Below are 18617 nucleotides of genomic sequence, written 5' to 3'. Positions count from 1 at the left end.
TGTCATTATTGGTGGACTAGTTTTTATTTTATTTAAACATTCAATGCGATCAAGTGGAACATAAAGCATCGTTGTTGCTATGGTTACCAATGCAGTCCACAGTGAGTATTGTTTTAGAATCGCTTACTTAGACTTACTTAGAATCAAACTGCTTACTAGAGCGATGTTTGAGATGTCCCTATACAGGTCATGGATTTAATGGATGCCTGCCAGCAAATCAGAAACCAGTTGCCATGTTGCAGTATAATCGTATAATAAATGACCCACAATATTTGCAAGTCTTGTAGGCTGCTAAAGTTTAAAAAAAAAAAAAAAAGAAAAAAAAAAAGCCGAAACTACTGTGCTGTGACCAACTTGTTTGCAGTGAGCCGATGATGTAATCTATATAATACTAGTGACTTTCTGGGGATTTCTCACAACAAAGCCAGACACAGGACTTGTTTCCAGCCTTTTTTTGTTGTGCCTCCGCCACCATTGGAATGTGCTGCGCGCCATCACAGATCCTGGCGCCGTTGAAATCGAACCAGCCAGCTCCGCCGTTGAGTGCTGCACTAAAGCGGCGGGCAAAGCTGGCTGCTAGGTGGATGTCTGTCATCCACATGTTTGGGGGGGGGGGGGGGGGGGGGGTTGTTTTTGCTGAGCTGTTCCTCGCAGTCAGAACCGTTCCAGCTTGGTGTCAGGAGACGCCGCCAACATGGCCTTAACGGTGTGCAGAGGAACTTCCCCTGGCCCTCAAAGTTGGGCGAGGGTCAGAGGTCGGTATTTAGTCCGCAGTGTCGAGGCTTGGAGAGTGCGAGTGGAATGTCGTCAGAGGTATACAAACCTGTATGTGTGTTGTGCGCACGCATGGGCGTTTTTAAAAGCCAGAGGGAAGAGGGGTCGGTTTGAAGGCGGTGCACAGCAGCCCTTACATAAGATTTAAGAGGAGCTGCTCTGACTGAACAATGTGTACTGGGCTTCACGGAGAAGAGACTGAGCAGAGACTTTTCTGTTTGTTTGGAAAGACTGTACGTGTGTGTGCGTGCATGTGTGAGAATTAGCTGCTGTGGTCATATGAGAATGGAGTGTATAGAAGAACAAATCGGTATGTTATTGCATGGCTTTTATGTTTCTGCACAACTGTCTTTTAGTGTGTGTGTGTGTGTGTGTTGGCTGGCCTGGTCTTTGTTAGCTTGTGTTTTAAGATGTGTCTATTTTAGGGTGTTCCAGTATAGGTATGTAGGGGTATCCTAATTTTACACAGTGGCACTTTTAGTGATGGTTTTTATTAAGGCAGTAGGCCTGTTTTGCTCCCTTAAACAAGCAATAACGACTCACACTGGGTTTATCCAGTTTTATGTGTTTGCTGTTGGGGAGAAGAACAAGCCCTTGGATTAACCCTATTATTATTCACTCCCCTATTCAGCTCTGTTTGAGGTGTTGCTAATTTGAATAACAATGACCTGAATGTGTAAACCCGAATTTCTCGCTGTGTCAGATATGTCGCCACACAGGTACGGGCTTCAGTAACTATCAGCCCCGTGGCTTACTTGGTAGCTAGCTGTAGCATGTGGCAACCAAGTGATTACGAGAGAGGATAGTAATGCAAACACTTTTATTGGTCACCCCCCCCCCCCTCCCTGCAGTTTTGAGCTCCCCTCTCTATTCAAGTTAGAGGAGCTGATGGTGGTGTTTTTCACTCTGGTGAATGCTGTTTGATGTTGCGGCACTTTTTTAACATGAATACCGTATCCCAGATTGATTCCAACCCATGTCAAATGGCAACTAGGATTTAGTTTTAATGTGCAACTATATTCATATATAGGTGGGGTAGACATGTTGTGAAAGAACTTATTTTACAGCATGCAAATTGGAAACTCCTACCGGGAGTGTTGCAATACATTTTAAATTGACAACATTCAAATAGTATTGGTAGCAGCAACTAGCCTGGACCGTTTTTATACATTTTTGGTTCTGACCAATCAGGAAGTGTTACCTATTTGAGATTAGTCAGCAGTATTCAATCCTAACCTTCAGCAGCAAATGGAAAGAGATGTGTGTATGTATATATTATATTATATAGGGCTGCAACTAACTTATTTTCATTATCGATGAATCTGCCGATATTGTCTCGATTAATCGACCAAAGTGATGCCCTTTTCATATTTTTTTAAATTGCATCTTTTGTCCAGCCAGCAGTCCAAAACCCCAAAGACTCTTCATTTACCATCACAAACAACAAAGAAAAAGCAGCAAATCCTCACATTTAAGAAGCAGGAACCAGCAAACGTTTGACACTTTTGCTTGAAAAACGACAAACGATTTATGGATTATCAAAATAGTTGGCAACTTTATTTTCTGTTGATCGATAAGTCAAGTAATCGTTGCAGCTCCACTCAGTTCATCTGATTCGTCGATCAAAGTAAAATCAGCTGTAAACTATTTTGATAATTGATTAATTGCTCAAGTCATTTGCAAGCCAAAATGTCAAACCTTAACGCTTTAAATGTTGAAATAAAAAAATGGATTTTGCTGAAATTTTACAAAACTTAACTTTAGTGTTTTTTTTATATTTAAGAATCTCCTTTAACCAGAATTACTGTATTTTGTTTTGTTCTCCATGGCAACGGGAGATGTAGTGAAGTTACGGCATGATGCTGTTTCATGAAAGAATGGAGCAAAATATGACTGTAAAATCTTTAGAGATCGGGCTGAGGAAAGGGGGCAGTCCTTTCTTTAAAAGCTGCCAGTGCCTGGCCAGCCTGTTCCTCTGTCTCCCCTATTGTGTCAGGGCCAGCTGGTCTAACAACCCTATAAATAGCTGTCTTTGACCTCCAGAGCCATATCAGGCTCAGAGTGGGGGGGGGAAGTGACAGAGCAAGGATTACTGACAGAAGAGCGAGAGAAAGAAATCCAGTAAATAGAAGAAGAGGGGAGGGACAGAAAGAGACGGGGGAGGTGAGGTCCAGGAGGCAGAGCTACCCTTTCCCTTAGCTGGGACTGTGTGCTGTCTGTGGCCAGCTGGCCTCGTATTTGGTTCGCCGGCAGGGATGGGTGATCCAGCGACCCTGGTAGAGTCCGCCGCCCCTCCTGTCACCACGGCAGTCCCCGTGGTGGTAGCCGGGGAAATACAAGGTGAGGAAAAGCCTCCGTTCGAGGGCTGCTGGCCAGAGAGGAGGCCGAGAAGGACGGCGGAGCGTGGAGGTCATGGCGTGGGCCTGGTTGTGTGGTTGCAGGGTGAAGGATTGCGTGACTAACTGACATGCAGGCCTGAGGGCAGGTAGAGCCCCCTGGAAGCTCCAGTTCTTTTACCCTGGAGCCAAGATCTCAACTTACTGGTTATCTCTTGTTTCTGTTTTCGTTAGCTCAGTGAGTGTTGTGTCAGTAGTACATAAACACTTATGACCACGCCACTCAGTATTTTGATGGAAATATGTAACCAAGCGCGTTACTTGCGTTTCCAGCTGGTCGGACTATCTTTGACCCACATGTCCACTTTTAGATTAATCCTGAAATGGCGTTAATGCAGCATACCATATTCCCCCTGCTTCGGTATGTGTCCTAAACTAGGCTGAACTCCGAACAGACAGATGTCCGTAAAAGAAGCACAGAAACAAAGCCGACTCTGGTAAGGATTGGTGAAAGATGTGGGATGAACTGGGAAAAGTCTGTTCCTCAAACTTTTTGATCTCGTTGCTGAGTTTATCAAGCTATGGACTCGATGGATTATTATTGTTTTCTTTTTTTAAAGTGAAATTCTTGTATGCCATGAGCGTTAGCAAGGTATGTTTCACAATATGTCCTTGAACTATGCTCTTTTTAGCGCGTGTCTGAGTTTGACCTAGCACCATGTAGCGGACGTGGACACCTGTTCATTCTCTCTGCCACTATTTTCTCCCATCATGCTTTGTGGGATGTCATCGGCACCCCCCGGAATAGCTCCTGTGGATGTGGTTTACTTTTCTGTTCCCCTCTGATTCAAGTGTAAATATATAACCCTTCCTAGTGTCTTTTTTTAATGTTTCTGTGTAGTTTATCAACCTGACACATGGTTGGTTCTTCAGTCTAGCGTCGCCATAACTTGCTGTGAAACCATAACAATCCAAACGCTCCATCTAAATCAGAATCAGAAACTGTTTATTGCCAAGTAACATGCATTACAAGGAATGACATTGTAGGCTCTTCCAGCTGTTTTTTTTTTTTCCTCCACATCTGGCAGTTAGCCCATCTTCTATGGTTTTGGCTAAAAGACAAGTTTATACCGATGAGACGGCGCATCATTTCCATAGCAACAACTCTCTGTACTTCCAGTAGTTCCTTCCTTTTTGATGTCGAGGATGCTAAAGTTCTGCTAGGCAAGTTGATTTATCTCTAACTTTTGTTTTTTTTGTTGTTGCTGGAAATTATTTGTAGCATCTCTTTTTAAAATATGAATGGGTTAGGGTGATGGTGAGTCACTTGCTAGTATTTATCAGATTCATAATTTCAACTGTGATATTTGTTGCCCAGGGTGTACCGAACATCCCGCACTGAATGGATTAGGGGTGAATGCATATACAGTTGTACTCCTAGATCAAAGTCACCGCTAAGTTACCACAGTTTGGACTGTGCACTGTTTACTTTTGTCTAAAGGTAGTCTTAAGAGCTTAATTGGGTTTAAAATGATTAGAAGATGACAGGTGTTACTGTGTAAATTTGTGTGAGCGATGCAGTTGCTGAGGTTATCTTTTGCTGTTTTATTCCTAGACTTCACATCTATTTGAAAGTAAAGCATGGCTTTGAGTGAATGCCTCCCAGAAAACCTGTCAAAGTCCCCGTGTGAACCTGACATCACATACTCTTCTTTTTTTTTTTTTTCTTTTTTTCTGGGTTGCAGATGGTACGAAAACCCAATCAGCCAATAAGAATGGGAAGAAGGCAGACTCTGGGTCCAGCAGCAGCTTCTTCACCTGGTTCATTGTCCTGGCCCTGCTGGGCGTCTGGACGTCTGTAGCCGCGGTCTACTTCGACCTGGTCGACTATCAGGGAGTCCTCGGTAAGTACACAGCGCAACACGCATACATTTGGCTTAAAGAGTAGCTTTATGCATTCTTTTGCTGTAGTCTCTTCCACCTCCATGCACCTTTTTGCCGGAAAGGTGTTTTTGTCTTCACTCGCTTCATGTGTCGTCTGTCCACAAACACGTACACCTGCCACCTGTCCCCAACCATGATATTTACCATTCCCAGAACACCAACCTGACCACGAGCCTACTACAATCCTCCATGCTCCTTATCCCTCTTAATCCATTCTCTGATCACCACTCGCTTTTAAACCAAATATATAAGGGAAATAGGATGCACGTCAGGCACCAAAATGGCTGCAGATTAGAGTCAGTCAAATCATGTGTTTTTTGTTAACCATTAGATTACATTCATTACAGTGCCATTTCATGAACAACGTATATTTAACTCACCCCAACGAGCTAGCAAGCATTGCTACACCTGTCTGTGGCACGTGGTCCACATTATGCCGTACCCCATAACAATCTGTCTGCTTTAATGAGACGTACTGTCTGTCGCTAATCTGCACCCCTAATGATTACTGTTGAACATGTCTGTGTAGGACTCTATTGTTGTCTGAACTATGAATCTGTTTTTATTTCTTAATCTTGCTATTGTTTCAATATATGTGTTCTGTGTTTGCATGCAGACAAGGCTAAGGGCTTACAAATTAACCTGTCTGAGGCCTTGCAAGGTAAAAAAAACAAAAAGGAAAAAATCACAAGGCGTATTTCTCTTTGCACCATGATTGTTGTCTTATGATGTTGTTGTTGTTGTGCTCTCACTCCCTTACACACTCCTGTCAGAGCCCTGAATCTAAAAGCAATAAACTATCCAGATGTGCCACGAGTTAGTTTGGCACATTGTTTTCTGGCCCTTCAGTTGCATTGAAGGCGTCAAGTGTGTTCTTAAACTAAGCTCATCTCCCAAGACCGTGGCTGTATTATAAACCGCCTACTACGCTAGCAGTACGCACTGACTTGGCCAAAGTGTAGCATGTAGCATGCAGTATGCAAACAAAAGCTAAATATGTGGTATTTCACAAACACCCGGATGCCGTACTGATTTGGGGGGGGGGGGGGGGGGGGAAATCTCCAGTGCGCATCGGACCAGTCCACCTCGCATACTGTGCCCCATAATGCAAAGCGCTGGTGGTGGTCTGCCATTAACGTTGCATAAACTTTCACTAATTTCACCTCAGCGGTCCACCAACATCTGCTTCTGAACAAATCTGAGGCGATAAATAAGCGAGCCAGCTACTGAATGTTCACTCATATTAGACGTATGTAAGTATGTATTACATACTGCGTGTGTCAGTAGTATGTAGTAGGCAGTTTCGAATACAGCCTTGTACTATGGAGTACTTGTCGAAACACCCGATGAAGAGACGGCATGTTAACCGCTGTCTTCTTCTTCTGAAGACTTGACTTGAGTTCATGAATCTAACATTCATGTAATGATAAACTGTTCTAAGAGAAATGTTGCTGCAGCAGCTATAGGGCAACAAGTAAATTTAATACAAAGTCTCTCACAAACAAGTTTACTGAATGTATTCTTACCTTTTTTCTTTCTAAAAAATCATGTGGGCCACATTTTGAACACCCTTCCTCAGCTGGGCTCTGCTGGTTTTAGATCCAGGGCTTCTGTCCAACCTCATGTCCGCCCCCCTCCTCTGTGGCTGCTTTGATTTTGCCATCCTAAACCCAGAACACAAGTGGGAGGAAATAGTTGTCATTGTTAACAAGCTTTTTTTTATTATTATTTTGAGGGTAGGCTCCTCCCAAGTGTTCGTTAATGTTACTACAACAGTTTGGCCTTTGTTGACATAGACCATTCTAGCTATTGCCATTTCCTGTTTTTACCCAGTCTCACTGTGTCCCACATCCCCTCCACATTTTAAAGGAACTCACCAAGCTGTAAGCGGACTGCAGTCTTGGCCGACCAACCCAGCTAAATAATGAAGTATATGAAGGGTCCTCAATGATAAGTGGCCAGTCTCCCGCAAGCTTGGTGCATTTCTTTAAATGTCCGTCTGTGTTGTGTCATGCATGTAAATGTACAGTGTTCAATGTGTTTTGTTTTCGTTGTTGTACTTCCCGTGAGAACAACCAACAAGTCTACATGTGTGTTTGTTGCTGCTGTAGGTAAACTGGTGGCATACGACACCGATGGCGATGGTGATTTTGATGTCGAGGATGCTAAAGTTCTGCTAGGCAAGTTGATTTATCTCTAATTTTAGTGTTGTGGTTTTTGTTTTTTACAGTAAGTGTCTTGCAGAGGGGGTGGGGGGGGGGGGGGGGTCAAAGGGAATCAATTTGTGTCCAGTAACAAAAAAGCTACATGGTTTCCCCACAGCCACGATGCAGTCAAAACCTGATTTTTGATTTTTTTTTTATTTAAAGTCTGACCACTTCTGCAGGCCACTGATGAAGCGTGCATTGTGTTGGTTAATTGCACAAAATGGAAATTTGGGTTTCTTTTGCATGACTGTCTCCATGGTAACGGTCAGCTGTACAATCTAATGAATGAAAACGCAAAAAAATCTGAGCTCTCACTCGCGACCTTAATACCTCCTGTGAAGCTTTTTATGTTTTATAATCCAAAACAAACCGCATGCGTCTCTTTGAACGTCCTCACGCACTGATTGGTCTAAGAGCCCAAAGTCCCAACTAAGAAGGTAGGTGCTCTGTAGTAAAGCGGTAATGAACCAGTGGGGTTTGTGAAACGACTGGTTATTAAAGGGTGGAATGAACAAGGTTCATCACGCGCCACCCCGCTGACTTCCAAGGGACGTGTTCTTTTATTTGGGGCGACACCCATATCTGTGTCGCAGTGTCGTTTTTGGAGCATCTCCATGTGAAGCGCAACGCATTCAAAGACAGCTGGGCGCTTTGAGAAATGTCGTAGTTCCCAGTTGTCTTCAGTGCTGTTATTCCCCCATGTGGTGTCCGCTGCATGTTGCATGGTGTGTTGTTTTTTTTTTTTTTAATACCAGGATCCGCTTCTCATCTACACAACTCCAAACATGCTGAATGGTGTAAACACTCGTTTTGACGCGTTGGACCGCAGCTTTACGCCAGTGGCAAATTCCAACAAGGCATGAGAAGGTGTCCCCCATAGAATCCCAAAGAACAGGTTTTTTTTTTTCGTGTCTCGTTAATATTTTGTGCCCAGTTAAAACGGCTGCATTTGAGTCAAATGTTGAGGATCAAAACACTCTTATTCTTTGGATGGCACACTCGTATGCTCTGTATGCAATGTTCAAAATACTAGAATGATCTCTTAACCAATTGTTAGTTGACCTTCAATTTTCTGTTTGCTTGCTGGCATCAGTGTGTGTGTCTGCTCCCATAAGCTGAACTTCTCTTGCCCTTTTTCTTTTTTTATTATTTTGATCCTTTTTGAATCCCCCGCCTTTGCGTCCTTCTCTTTCTCGCTCTTATTGTGCGTTTTGAGCGTGCTCTTTAGCATCTTTGTAGGACGACATGTAGACGCACTTTTAATAGCTGGTACAGATTCTGCTGTACAGTGCAAAATAACTTCACCATTGAAACGTTTTCAGCACGCTAGTTTACCATGTCCCACTGGCTTTCTGTCTGCTGACAAATGCGTGCGCTCTCCACCTTCCACCGTAATAAATGTGTATTTACCAGCATGTGTCGGTGTCCGCCCACAGTTCAGATAAGGATAAGGAAATATCAAATCTACCTGCATGCTCGGCCAACTGTAGCTTCATTGATCTATGTCTATGCTTTTCTGTATTTATCTCCAGGGTTTTTTTTTTGTTTTTTTTTGTCCATCTCTCAATCACGTTTTTAATCTTAAAATAACCCTGAACATCAGAAAAACATGTCTTTCAAAATGTATTTTTGGCGAAAAGTAGGTTGTTGTTTTTGTTTTGTTTTTTACAGTTTTAGCTGCTGCTATTCTTAACACATGCTTTTATCTGAAAGCACGACCAGAAGGAATTGCAGTTTTGAGCTGCTTTTAACCTTCTCTAGTACAGTTTTTATGGAAACCCAGCTTCAGTCCCCCCTCCCCCCCCTTTTTTTTTTTCCTGTCTTAACTCTTGTCTATGATTCTCAGGCTGTCTCCACATGATAAGCACTGTGAGCTGAACTATCCCATGTTTTTATGATTTTTTTCTTCTTCTAAACAAGAAGGGTTAGGGTTAGAACTCCTTTTAAATTCAGCACAGCTATGAGGAAATAATGGCTCAAGCTGGCACAAAGTGTTGTTGTTTTTTTGTTTTTTTTTGATCATGTGTAGACAGCCCATCTCCAGCTGCTTATGATAAAGCCTGAGTAAAAGCCCTCGCTGCCTAACCTACGCTTAAAACTTCTCTTCCCTTCTCCTCTTGTTTCTTTCCCTCCTTCTCTTTACTCCTCTGCTCTTACTCCTTTCATTACATCTTTTTCTTTTTTCTCCTTTTGATTCCACATTTCTTTCTTCCTGCCTTTTTTCTTTTTTTAGTTTTTTTTTTTTTTTTCCACTTTCACTTTGTTCCACCTCCCTCACTTCCACACGTTGTGCTCCCGAACTTCCCCCTCCATCCACCCATGCCTCCATCCCTCCTCTTCCACCCCCTGCCCCCTGCCCCCCTCCCCTCTTGTTTGCGTAGGCCTGACCAGTGAGGGCGATGGTCAGGGTGAATCCGAGGTTCTGGATTGGTTAGAAGAAGTGGAGGAGGGCGGCTCTGATTGGTTAAACGGTTTCTTCACTTTCCTGTACGGTCTGATAAACCCCCTGGAGCCCTTGGAGGAAGAGGAGGAGGAGCAGCACAGTACCTCAGGAGGAGTCGTGGAGGCAGAGGAGGAGGAGGAGGAGGAGGATGAGGGAGGGGTCAGGAGAAGAGGAGCGAAGGATGATGGAAATCCCGGGCAGAAGATCGTCATAGTTGGCCTCCATAACCAATAGCCTCAGGCCAACTGCATTAGCCCAGTTATCCTCTAATGCACTTCAACCAAAGGGCCTCAACATCCAACAGCCCAAGCTATGATGTCTGGAAAACTGTCCCTACAGTATTTTCTCTGCTTACTTTGGAGATATTCATATCCAAAGCTACTGGCTGGGTTAAGTTGCCAGTCTAAGGTTGTATTGTGGGCCCGGGTTTCACATACTGGAATCCCCAAATAGTGTCAAACGTGACAAACAAGATTCTGCCAATTACAAGAATGAAGCTTGAGTGTGAAATCCTTTTTTTTTCTTTGAAGGAGTTTTTCTACAAGGTTGATCCCAGTGCTGGGATATGGATTTTGATACTCAGGGAAACATTGAGACGTCCCCCCCCCCCCCCCCCCCCTTTCTTTTTTCTTTTTAGACCCCGTTGGTAACACAAGCCAGCAACACTAAATCATGCAAGGATGATTTGCACTTGGACAGCTGCTTAGTTGTCCCTTTTCTCTGACATTTTGTGTTTCCTACTGCTGCATGCCATAAAAACTGATCCTCAACATTTATTCTGGACTCTTGGACTATAAGCATGAATTTGTACACTTTTTTCTTTTAAGAAAAAAAAAAAAAAACAACCTCAAGTTTAAGGCTCTTTGTTTTGTCTTGGACCGCATTTCTACTTGGCATTAACACGTGATTCATATCTGGATAAGAATAATGCGCGTTCATGCGGGCGTAAATGCACCCCCCCCCCCCAAGAACGCAATGCAATTGCGTCCGGACCACATCTGAAGGTGGTCTTGCTAATCTCTAATGGATCTCACCCAATTTCAATGACACCTGTACAGTTTGGTCACATCACTAAGAAAGAAATCAGCCTAACAAGTTGAAAGGTCACTGAACTAACCTCTGCCTGCTATCTTGGCTTCATGTGGAAAAAAAGCTACAGACAACTTCTGTTACTGGGATTGCCAACCTAGCACGAGACTTAGCAAGCTTCTCCACTGGCACCGATTACCTTAAGTGCCCTTTTTTTTTTTTTTTTTTTTTTTTTTGAAAGTGCACCTACATTAGTTGTCAGCCATGAAGCCTAAAACGTGCTTTAGTTAGAGGTTCAGGTTTGACCACACACGGGTTCATGTTCAAACTGTTGCCTTTCCAGTTTGTGTTGTGGGTCAAAGGTGAGCGAGGAGGGCTGAGACAAGTGACGCATAGAAGATTCACTAAGCATGAATCGACTAATTGCTGCGACAAGCTGAAACCGCTGAGAACCAACGGCGGGTGTATTGCCTGCATGTGACGGGGTGTGTCGACAGGTTTGCGATGAACTTGATGGCTGTTATGAATGCATGGGTGACAGCTGATTTAGAAACGGGCTCTTCCTGCTCCGGGGAGCCTTGACTTTCACTTTGTGTAAGAGCGACTCTACATGATGCCGTTGAAGCACAAACGCAAACACGGAAGGATGCAGGATGTACGTAACTCTATATCTGCTTTAACTTGAGTAACAGTCGGCCTGATACTCCCACACCCAACAAAACCCACCAGGTTTGTTCTTGCCTCTGATGCACATATTACTTGGATAGTCACAACAACTGTTAAACCATCATTATAAAACTTGATTTTACACCATTTTTTTTTTTAGAGCTATATTTTCCCAGCCACTTCATGAATAGTGCATAAAATTCCTCATGCTTTCTTCAGCCATCACTATAGACCCCTTTTTGTTAGTAAATATTGTGACTTTTTTTGTGGGCGGAGCTTAGGTGGAGGCGGAATAATTCCTCAACACGTTAGCTATCAAGTTTTGTTGAGGATAATAGGAGTTTCTCTGAATTTATACGGTCACTCACTCGGTTAAAGTTGAACCAACCGGGCCGGACTGGCCAAAGAGTTAACGAGAGAAATGGCCTATTCCTCAGAGTTCCCCAGTTGCTGATTAGGTTCTCATGACAAACCTTTAGACGCATAACGTTACCCATACCTACAGCAGACAACACTTTTATTTTACCTTACGTGATTCGAAGTCTGAGCCACAAACACGGTCCAATCCTTTTGTCTTATCGCGTTTTAACCATAGCTGTCTTTGATTTGTTTGACTGGCAGCGGCAGCTCGTATGTGATCAAATTTCAACGTGGAGCCATTACTCCTTCCATTCTGGCAGCCAACAACACGGCAAGCTATATTTTCAGGAGGTTATGTAGCCGAGTCGTGCTTTGCTTCCAGCGAACAGTGACATAATCATGACATTTGCGCTAAAAAGGTCTATAGTAGTATAAATACTGCTCGGAATCTGGCTTTCCAGCCTCTGTAAACCTTTTTTCACGCTGAGCACAGGTGTCATTGATGACATTAAAAAAAACGACTGCATTCCGTTTTTAGGCTAGTTTCAAAGGTCTTGGTATTATGCTTGCTGGCTGAATTTCATGGCTTATTGGGACACTTGCTGGAACTGTGTTTCACTTCCTGCTGTGAGTCAAATTGTCTGCTGTGATAAAGGTCCATACCAGGCTGAAGTCAGATTCTGCACAGCTGAAGTAGAGTTTGGGCTCACATTGCTGTATGGCCAAATTCTCTGTTGCATAGCAACAGTGCGCTTCAGTTTGAGGCTGAGATTAACTTCATGCAGCATTGGACTTGGACAGCATAGAGCCATGTAAGTGGCTCGTGTGTAAAGTGCAACTGATATTGGACAGTAGGAATGACTTAACATTTGTGTTAATGGGCTGATCACTTTGCGGTGTGTCACAGCGACAAAGTTATTGCATGTGCAAGTCAAGCGTTGTAATTCTCGCCTTGTTTGTGTGCAACATCAGATGAAAAACCCAGAGACGCAGCCAGGAGAGGAGCTAAGAAAGGTATCGTCATGCAGCCACGTGCATGAAGCTGTGCTGTGTTACCGTGTGGGCTAGACTAATGGGTGAAGTTTCAGCTACTCACAGCTCGGTGTGGTCTCGGATCCCACTGAGTGTCTTTATCTGATTAACAAGCAGGAACCCTCCAGGTTCTTGACCTGTTTTTTGAAGGGTTGATTTGCAGTGATTTTTAAAGATTTTTGGCCTAATTCTGTGCTTGAGTAAAACGTGTTAACCCGAGTAGTGTACTAGAGCCCCTTCATTTAGTACTTTTTTTTTTAAGAACTACTCAACTGAGTGTGCTCTGCAAAGTCTACGCAATTCTTAGAGGAGTAAGTAAGAAGTATGGCATGGTAGCGGTCTTGCTCCGGGTAAATACGGTCTCGGTTCATTCAGACATGCGCACGCCCGCCTGATGTGTGGTGATGTTCAATAACCGTACATTTGAGCATGGTGTTCGTCCTATAACAACTCCATTTCACAAGTGGTGAAACACCAGTGTTGTTGCTCATCCACCCCAGAAACCTCTCCAACCAAGGATGTGGGCTGGAAGCTTCGGGAGGCTCTAAAGCAGCAGCTGGCCATCATCCACGAGCGCGTGGAGGCCAAGAAGCTCGCCAAGCTGGCTCTGGCCGAGGTCAGACAGCTCCTGGCCAAAGAGGAGGAGGAGAAGGTGCTGGAGCTGGGCAGGAAGGAAATAGAAGCCAGAGTGAAGGAAAGGGTGGCAACCAGGCTGAAAGAGGAAGAGGAGAAGATAGAAAAAGAAGAGATGGAGAAGGCTCTGGAGAAACTTAGGAAGGAAAAGGCAAAACAGGATGAGGAAAAGGAAGAAGAGGGCAAGGAGGAGAAGGAAGCGGAGAAGTCGAAAGGAGGGGAGACGGAGAAGTCGGAGAAAAAGGTGGAGGGGGAGGGAAAGAAAGCACAGGAGGAAGACGAGGAGAGAGGGAAAGAGTCTGCCAAAGGAAAAAAGAGAAGCAAAGCCGAGAAATCGAACAGAGGAGGCAGGAAGTGAGGTGGGAGAGGAGGCTTTAGAGGAATATTTTGGTCCCATAGGAGGCCAGTGTTAGCCAACGCTAGGGCGTCATTTCGGTACTGACCAAAATGTTTCCGTTGCGCCAACTTCATACCCATGATCCAATTCTACTTGTTCTACTCCCAATTCCTGACTTGGATCAAAATGTTGCCATATGAAGGTAAAAGGGAATTTGAAAATGACCGTTTTATAAGTAATGAATCGGGGGGGGGAAATATCCTTTTGGCATCTACACAAAACTCTGGTATCTCCGGCACTGTAATGTAAAGATTTCAAATTATGCCCAGACATATTTGGCCTGTGTACAGATGGAGTGGTCACCAAGTGGTCCATATTCATGGAGGCACACGTCTGCTAATCCGCCACCTACTGAATATTATTTGGCAAAGTTTTTAGGCTTTTAACTCCCAAAAATGTAAGTATTGTAGCAAAGTATATGCTAAATAGGCCAACAACAACAACAGGGCAATAGAACGGTTTCTCTGGTTAAAGAGTCATTTTCCAGCTAGACTTACTTATGTTTGGTGCATTTTAATATATTATGTGTATTACTTTTGGCCATATTCTGGAGCTAGCTAGCTAACTAGCTACTTCTATGTCCATGCTACTAGTAAAAGAGAGACTCTCGGGACTGCAATGACCCAAAAAAAGAACCTATGTCACGCAGTGAGTGGGCACCTGCTTAGTCACTGTGCTATCCAAAGTGCCGTGCTGAGAACTTGCTAGACTTGTTGGTCGTGAACTATCCTTTTTTTAGTTAAAGGACGAGGAAAGATTGGTGTGATTGGGAAGGATGGGAGTAATGGTAAAAGGTTAGGGTTAAAAGTGTGGCGTACTTTCAGTGTTTATGCTCATGTTTTTAGATGACTTAATGTTTTCAGTCTAGTCCAATCTAAAGTGTTTTTTTTCTAAATTTAGGGAGGTTTGTGTTTTATCATAAATGTGTGCTATTTTCTTTTGTGAATAAAGTTTCTGGATTCATATAAGTGGCCTTTCTTTTATCCTCCTAACACCTGAAAGTAAATCCCCTGTCAGAATGTGTGTGTTCAGTCGGGGGGGGGGGGGGGCAACATCCAGTTTAGACCCACACACCACATTAATGACAATTCATTTGAAAACCGGTGAAATGTAACAAATGTTTCTGTAATCTTAAGACAACCCATAACATGACGATATTCAGTCGGCAAAAGAAACCCCATGCCTTTTTTTTATTTTTTGAATTTGAATTTGTGTGAATGTGAATGTTATATGATGACCGTCTTTGCTGCACACAACTTTCACTTGCGAGGTCCGGTACAAGTTCACACACTGTGCATCCCATCCACATTGCATACATGCCCCACTATCCAGCAAAACCAGCTAGACACAATCTGACATATTTTAAAAAAAAAAAACCTTTTTTTTTTTTTTATGTGCTGGATCAAGGACTCATACACTCACACACATCCTTTGTCTACATACGTATGTTTCCTGCCAACAACATGTGCATCGTCTCACGTAGGACTGAAAGAGAAGGCCGTTGTCGTCCTGTCCCGCCGCGAAGAAGTCGCCGCCCCGGTGGAGACTCCTGAACCTGCGCCCACACCTGAAGGTACCGCACGTAATCCATCATACACGCACCCCCCCCCCCCCCCCCCCCCCCCTCTCCGGTGTTGTCACAAGAACATGTGCATAGTAGCAATATGACAGGACCTCACACTGGGCCTTCAGTTCTAGTCCACCTACTGAAATATGTTCAGAGCACACACAAACGGGCTCTTCCATTTTCATTTATTTTGAAAGAACTTTTTAAAAGAAGAGCCACGATTTGATGTAAAATTTTGTTGTTTTTTCCCCCCAAAAAAAACTCTGGCTGGGTGTGGCTTATGAGTGACACACTCGCCAGTGCTTTATTGGTAATAAATGCACTCATGGCAAATGTTTAATAAGCGAGTTGAGATTAACGGTAAAGAACATTATCAATCCTGTCATTCTTCACACATGCAAGCGTGTATCTGAATGCAGTTATTTATAGTAACATAACTTTATTTATATATTTATATCTGTTTCACACAGTATCTCATTTGTCTGTACCGTAACTTTTCTTTTTGAGAAACTTCTAAACATTTAATATTCATTATTTTTACAGTAATTTAAAATGTACAATGGCATACATAGACTGTCAATGTAAAAGGCCCAAAAATGTGCTTTACACAATACTATTTATTTCCTACATTTATCTGCTATATCAGAAATGCTTTATTGATCCCCGGGGGGGGAAATTACAAATTAAATTTGTATGAATAATGAATGTTGTGTAACATTTTGAGTGATTATCACTGAAGATTTGTACATTGTTCATAGTCTCCTGTGTCTTTATACTTTAAATAAAATGTGAATATGTCAATTTATAAAAGATTCTTCTTAGTGGCTCATGTGTGGACCATGTAACATCCCCCCCCCCCCCCCCCCACCTCTCTCCACAGCTGTCATTGAGCCTGAGCCTGTACCTGTGGAAGATGTGATTGAAGCTGCTGTAGCAGAGGACACTAATGCGCCTCCACCAGGTACGTACGCGTGTGATCAATGCAGGCCGGCGGCAGTTTGCACGTTTGCCGTGTGGAATGCCACATATGGACACCGACAGGACTCGGCTCAGTACATGGCATGGCGTCAAATGTCTCCTGCAGGATGGACCCTGCAAAAGATATTGTGACGCTGCCGGCGCTGAGGTGTGTGTGAATTAGAACCTAATGGTACAACTCTGTACAACTCTCTGCTTGTCCCTGCTAGAGCCTGAACCCGAGGTAGCAGCTGAGCCTGAGGTGGTTGCGTCGGAGCCTGAGCCCGAACCAGAACCTGAGGCTGAACCAGAGCCTGTGGAGACTCCTGAGGTTGGTACAGGCCGGGGTGATTTAAAAAAAGTCATCAAGCAGAACTGGGTTTCGAGTTGAAATAGTAAAATCAAATGTACACAAGAGGTTTAACATTTTTTAATTGGTGAACCACTTTGACAAACACGAGTGTGAACCGGTTGCTGACACTTTCAGGGTGTGTATTCCTTTGTTCAGGTGATCGAGGAGGATCCAGAGGTGCTGGAGGAGGAGCCTCGTGCTGTGGAAGAAGATGCCCCCGTGGAGGAGGCTCCCGTGGAGGAGGTGTGTAGTTACTGTTACTGTGCGTTGCGTCATAAGTGCGTACCGTTCTCTCTCTCTCATATACACTTTACTACTCAAAGGGGGGGGGAAATTCCATCTCACACACACTTGCTTACTACTGGTGTTTACTCAGGTGTCCATCGATATAAATGGAATTTTATTTTTTCCGCTTCAAAAACTACAATAGGAATACATCCTTTCAGGAGTAGCCCACGTCCCGGTAGATTTACAAGGTTTGCAATAAGCCCAAAAGGAAATATTTGTTTAAAACAAATACAAACACAAACATTATCCGTCACGTCTCTGCTGTGTAACTTACCCTGGGTGTGCTGTTGCTAGATCGCAGCTAACTTGCTCCGGGTGCTGTGTGTGTGTGTGTGTGTCGTTTCACTCTACATTTCATTTCTATTTAATCTAGACAGCAAAGGCTGCTCAGGTGGGTGGTGTGGCTCCGGGCGTTAGAGGCGTAAAGGGTTAATCCCTAATCTCACTGTCCCCGAATCATCCCCGACTACGTCATCCCCTTTTATTTATTCATTTATTTTTAACAAGCCGTTCTGGTTTCTGCCCTCGCCTCTTGTCTAAATTGTCTGAAATCGGTCAGCTGTAACTTGACCCGTCCTCCCGTGCAGTTGCCAATCGGAGCAGTCGCGCATTAGCAAGGGAAGCGGCCTAAACTAGAAGCGGGCCTGTTACTCAAAAGGGGGTCGAAGGCACAGGGCTAGCGAATGCGTTCCATTAACACACATCTCCGCACATTGCGCGTGTTCCTTATACTTCCTACAGTGCGCAGGAATGTGCTAAATATGGACAAAGGAATGTGCCAAAAAACTGTACGTCTCTCATTCGAAAAACAGATATTTTTCTATGTATTCTTACTATGTTTGTTGTTATGCATCAAAATACCGACGCACATTCCTTGTATGTGAAATATTCTGAATCTTTGAATGAATTTCTTCCAGATATCACTTGGTACCTAAAGGTGCTCTTGTGGGCGAAGTGACTTCTACATTTAAATTCTGTTAACAGTTATATGAAAAGCCATGTTTTTTTTTTTATAACCCTTGATTCAGGCTCCAGTTGAGGAGGAGCCAGCAGCTGAGGAGGTTGAGGAGGAGCCAGCAGCTGAGGAGGTTGCAGAGGAGGTGACGGCAGAGCAGCCAGCAGAGGAGGCAGCAGCTGAAGAGGCTGCAGAGGAGGTGGAGGAAGTGGCAACGGAGGAGGTGGCGGCGGCGGCGGCTGACGAGGCCGTGGAGGAACCTGCTGAGGTGGAGGCGGCCTTTGAGGAGGCCCCAGAAGCAGAGACTGTAGAGGAAGAGATCGATCCCGCGGAAGAGGCGGCTGAGGAGCCGGCCGAAGAAGAGGAGGCTGCTCCTGCAGAAGAAGCTGTCGAGGAGGCAGAACCTGCAGAAGAAGCTGTCGAGGAGGAGGAGGAGGAGGAGGCAGCTTTGTCAGAGGAACCAGCTGAGGAGGCCGCTGAAGAGGAGGCTGCACCTTCAGAGGAAGCTGTTGAGGACGTAGTGGAAGAGGAGGAGGCACCTCCTTCAGATGAACCTGAGGAGGAGGCGGCTCCAGTAGAAGAAGAAGCGGAGGCTGTAGAGGCAGAAGAGGAGGCAGCGTCTTCAGAAGAAGCTGTGGAGGAGGTAGTGGAAGAGGAGGAGGAGGAGGAGGAGGCAG

At 44.2% G+C, this 18617-nt stretch overlaps 1 protein-coding gene and 1 long non-coding RNA gene across 2 annotated transcripts; both read left to right on the top strand.

Moving 5' to 3' along the window:
• Window positions 1–3016: 3016 nt before the first annotated feature.
• Window positions 3017–18559, top strand: LOC139296473 (probable serine/threonine-protein kinase kinX; the record flags this gene model as incomplete). The annotated part of the gene is made up of 7 exons (XM_070918879.1): window positions 3017–3114; window positions 4856–5014; window positions 7166–7234; window positions 12732–12773; window positions 13292–13778; window positions 17903–17912; window positions 18014–18559. Coding segments are annotated over exons 1-7 (1398 nt in total), but the record flags the coding sequence as incomplete, so codon positions are not given.
• On the top strand, window positions 15309–16941 carry LOC139296775 (uncharacterized). Its single transcript, XR_011598454.1, has 4 exons — window positions 15309–15394; window positions 16269–16349; window positions 16576–16676; window positions 16854–16941. It is a non-coding gene; the product is annotated as an uncharacterized lncRNA (long non-coding RNA).
• Window positions 18560–18617: the final 58 nt, after the last annotated feature.

Source organism: Enoplosus armatus, chromosome 14, assembly GCF_043641665.1.
Source record: "Enoplosus armatus isolate fEnoArm2 chromosome 14, fEnoArm2.hap1, whole genome shotgun sequence".
In the NCBI taxonomy this organism is placed as follows: domain Eukaryota; kingdom Metazoa; phylum Chordata; class Actinopteri; order Centrarchiformes; family Enoplosidae; genus Enoplosus; species Enoplosus armatus.
Note: the sequence above shows the minus strand (reverse complement) of the source record. Positions and strands in the feature narration are given on the sequence as shown.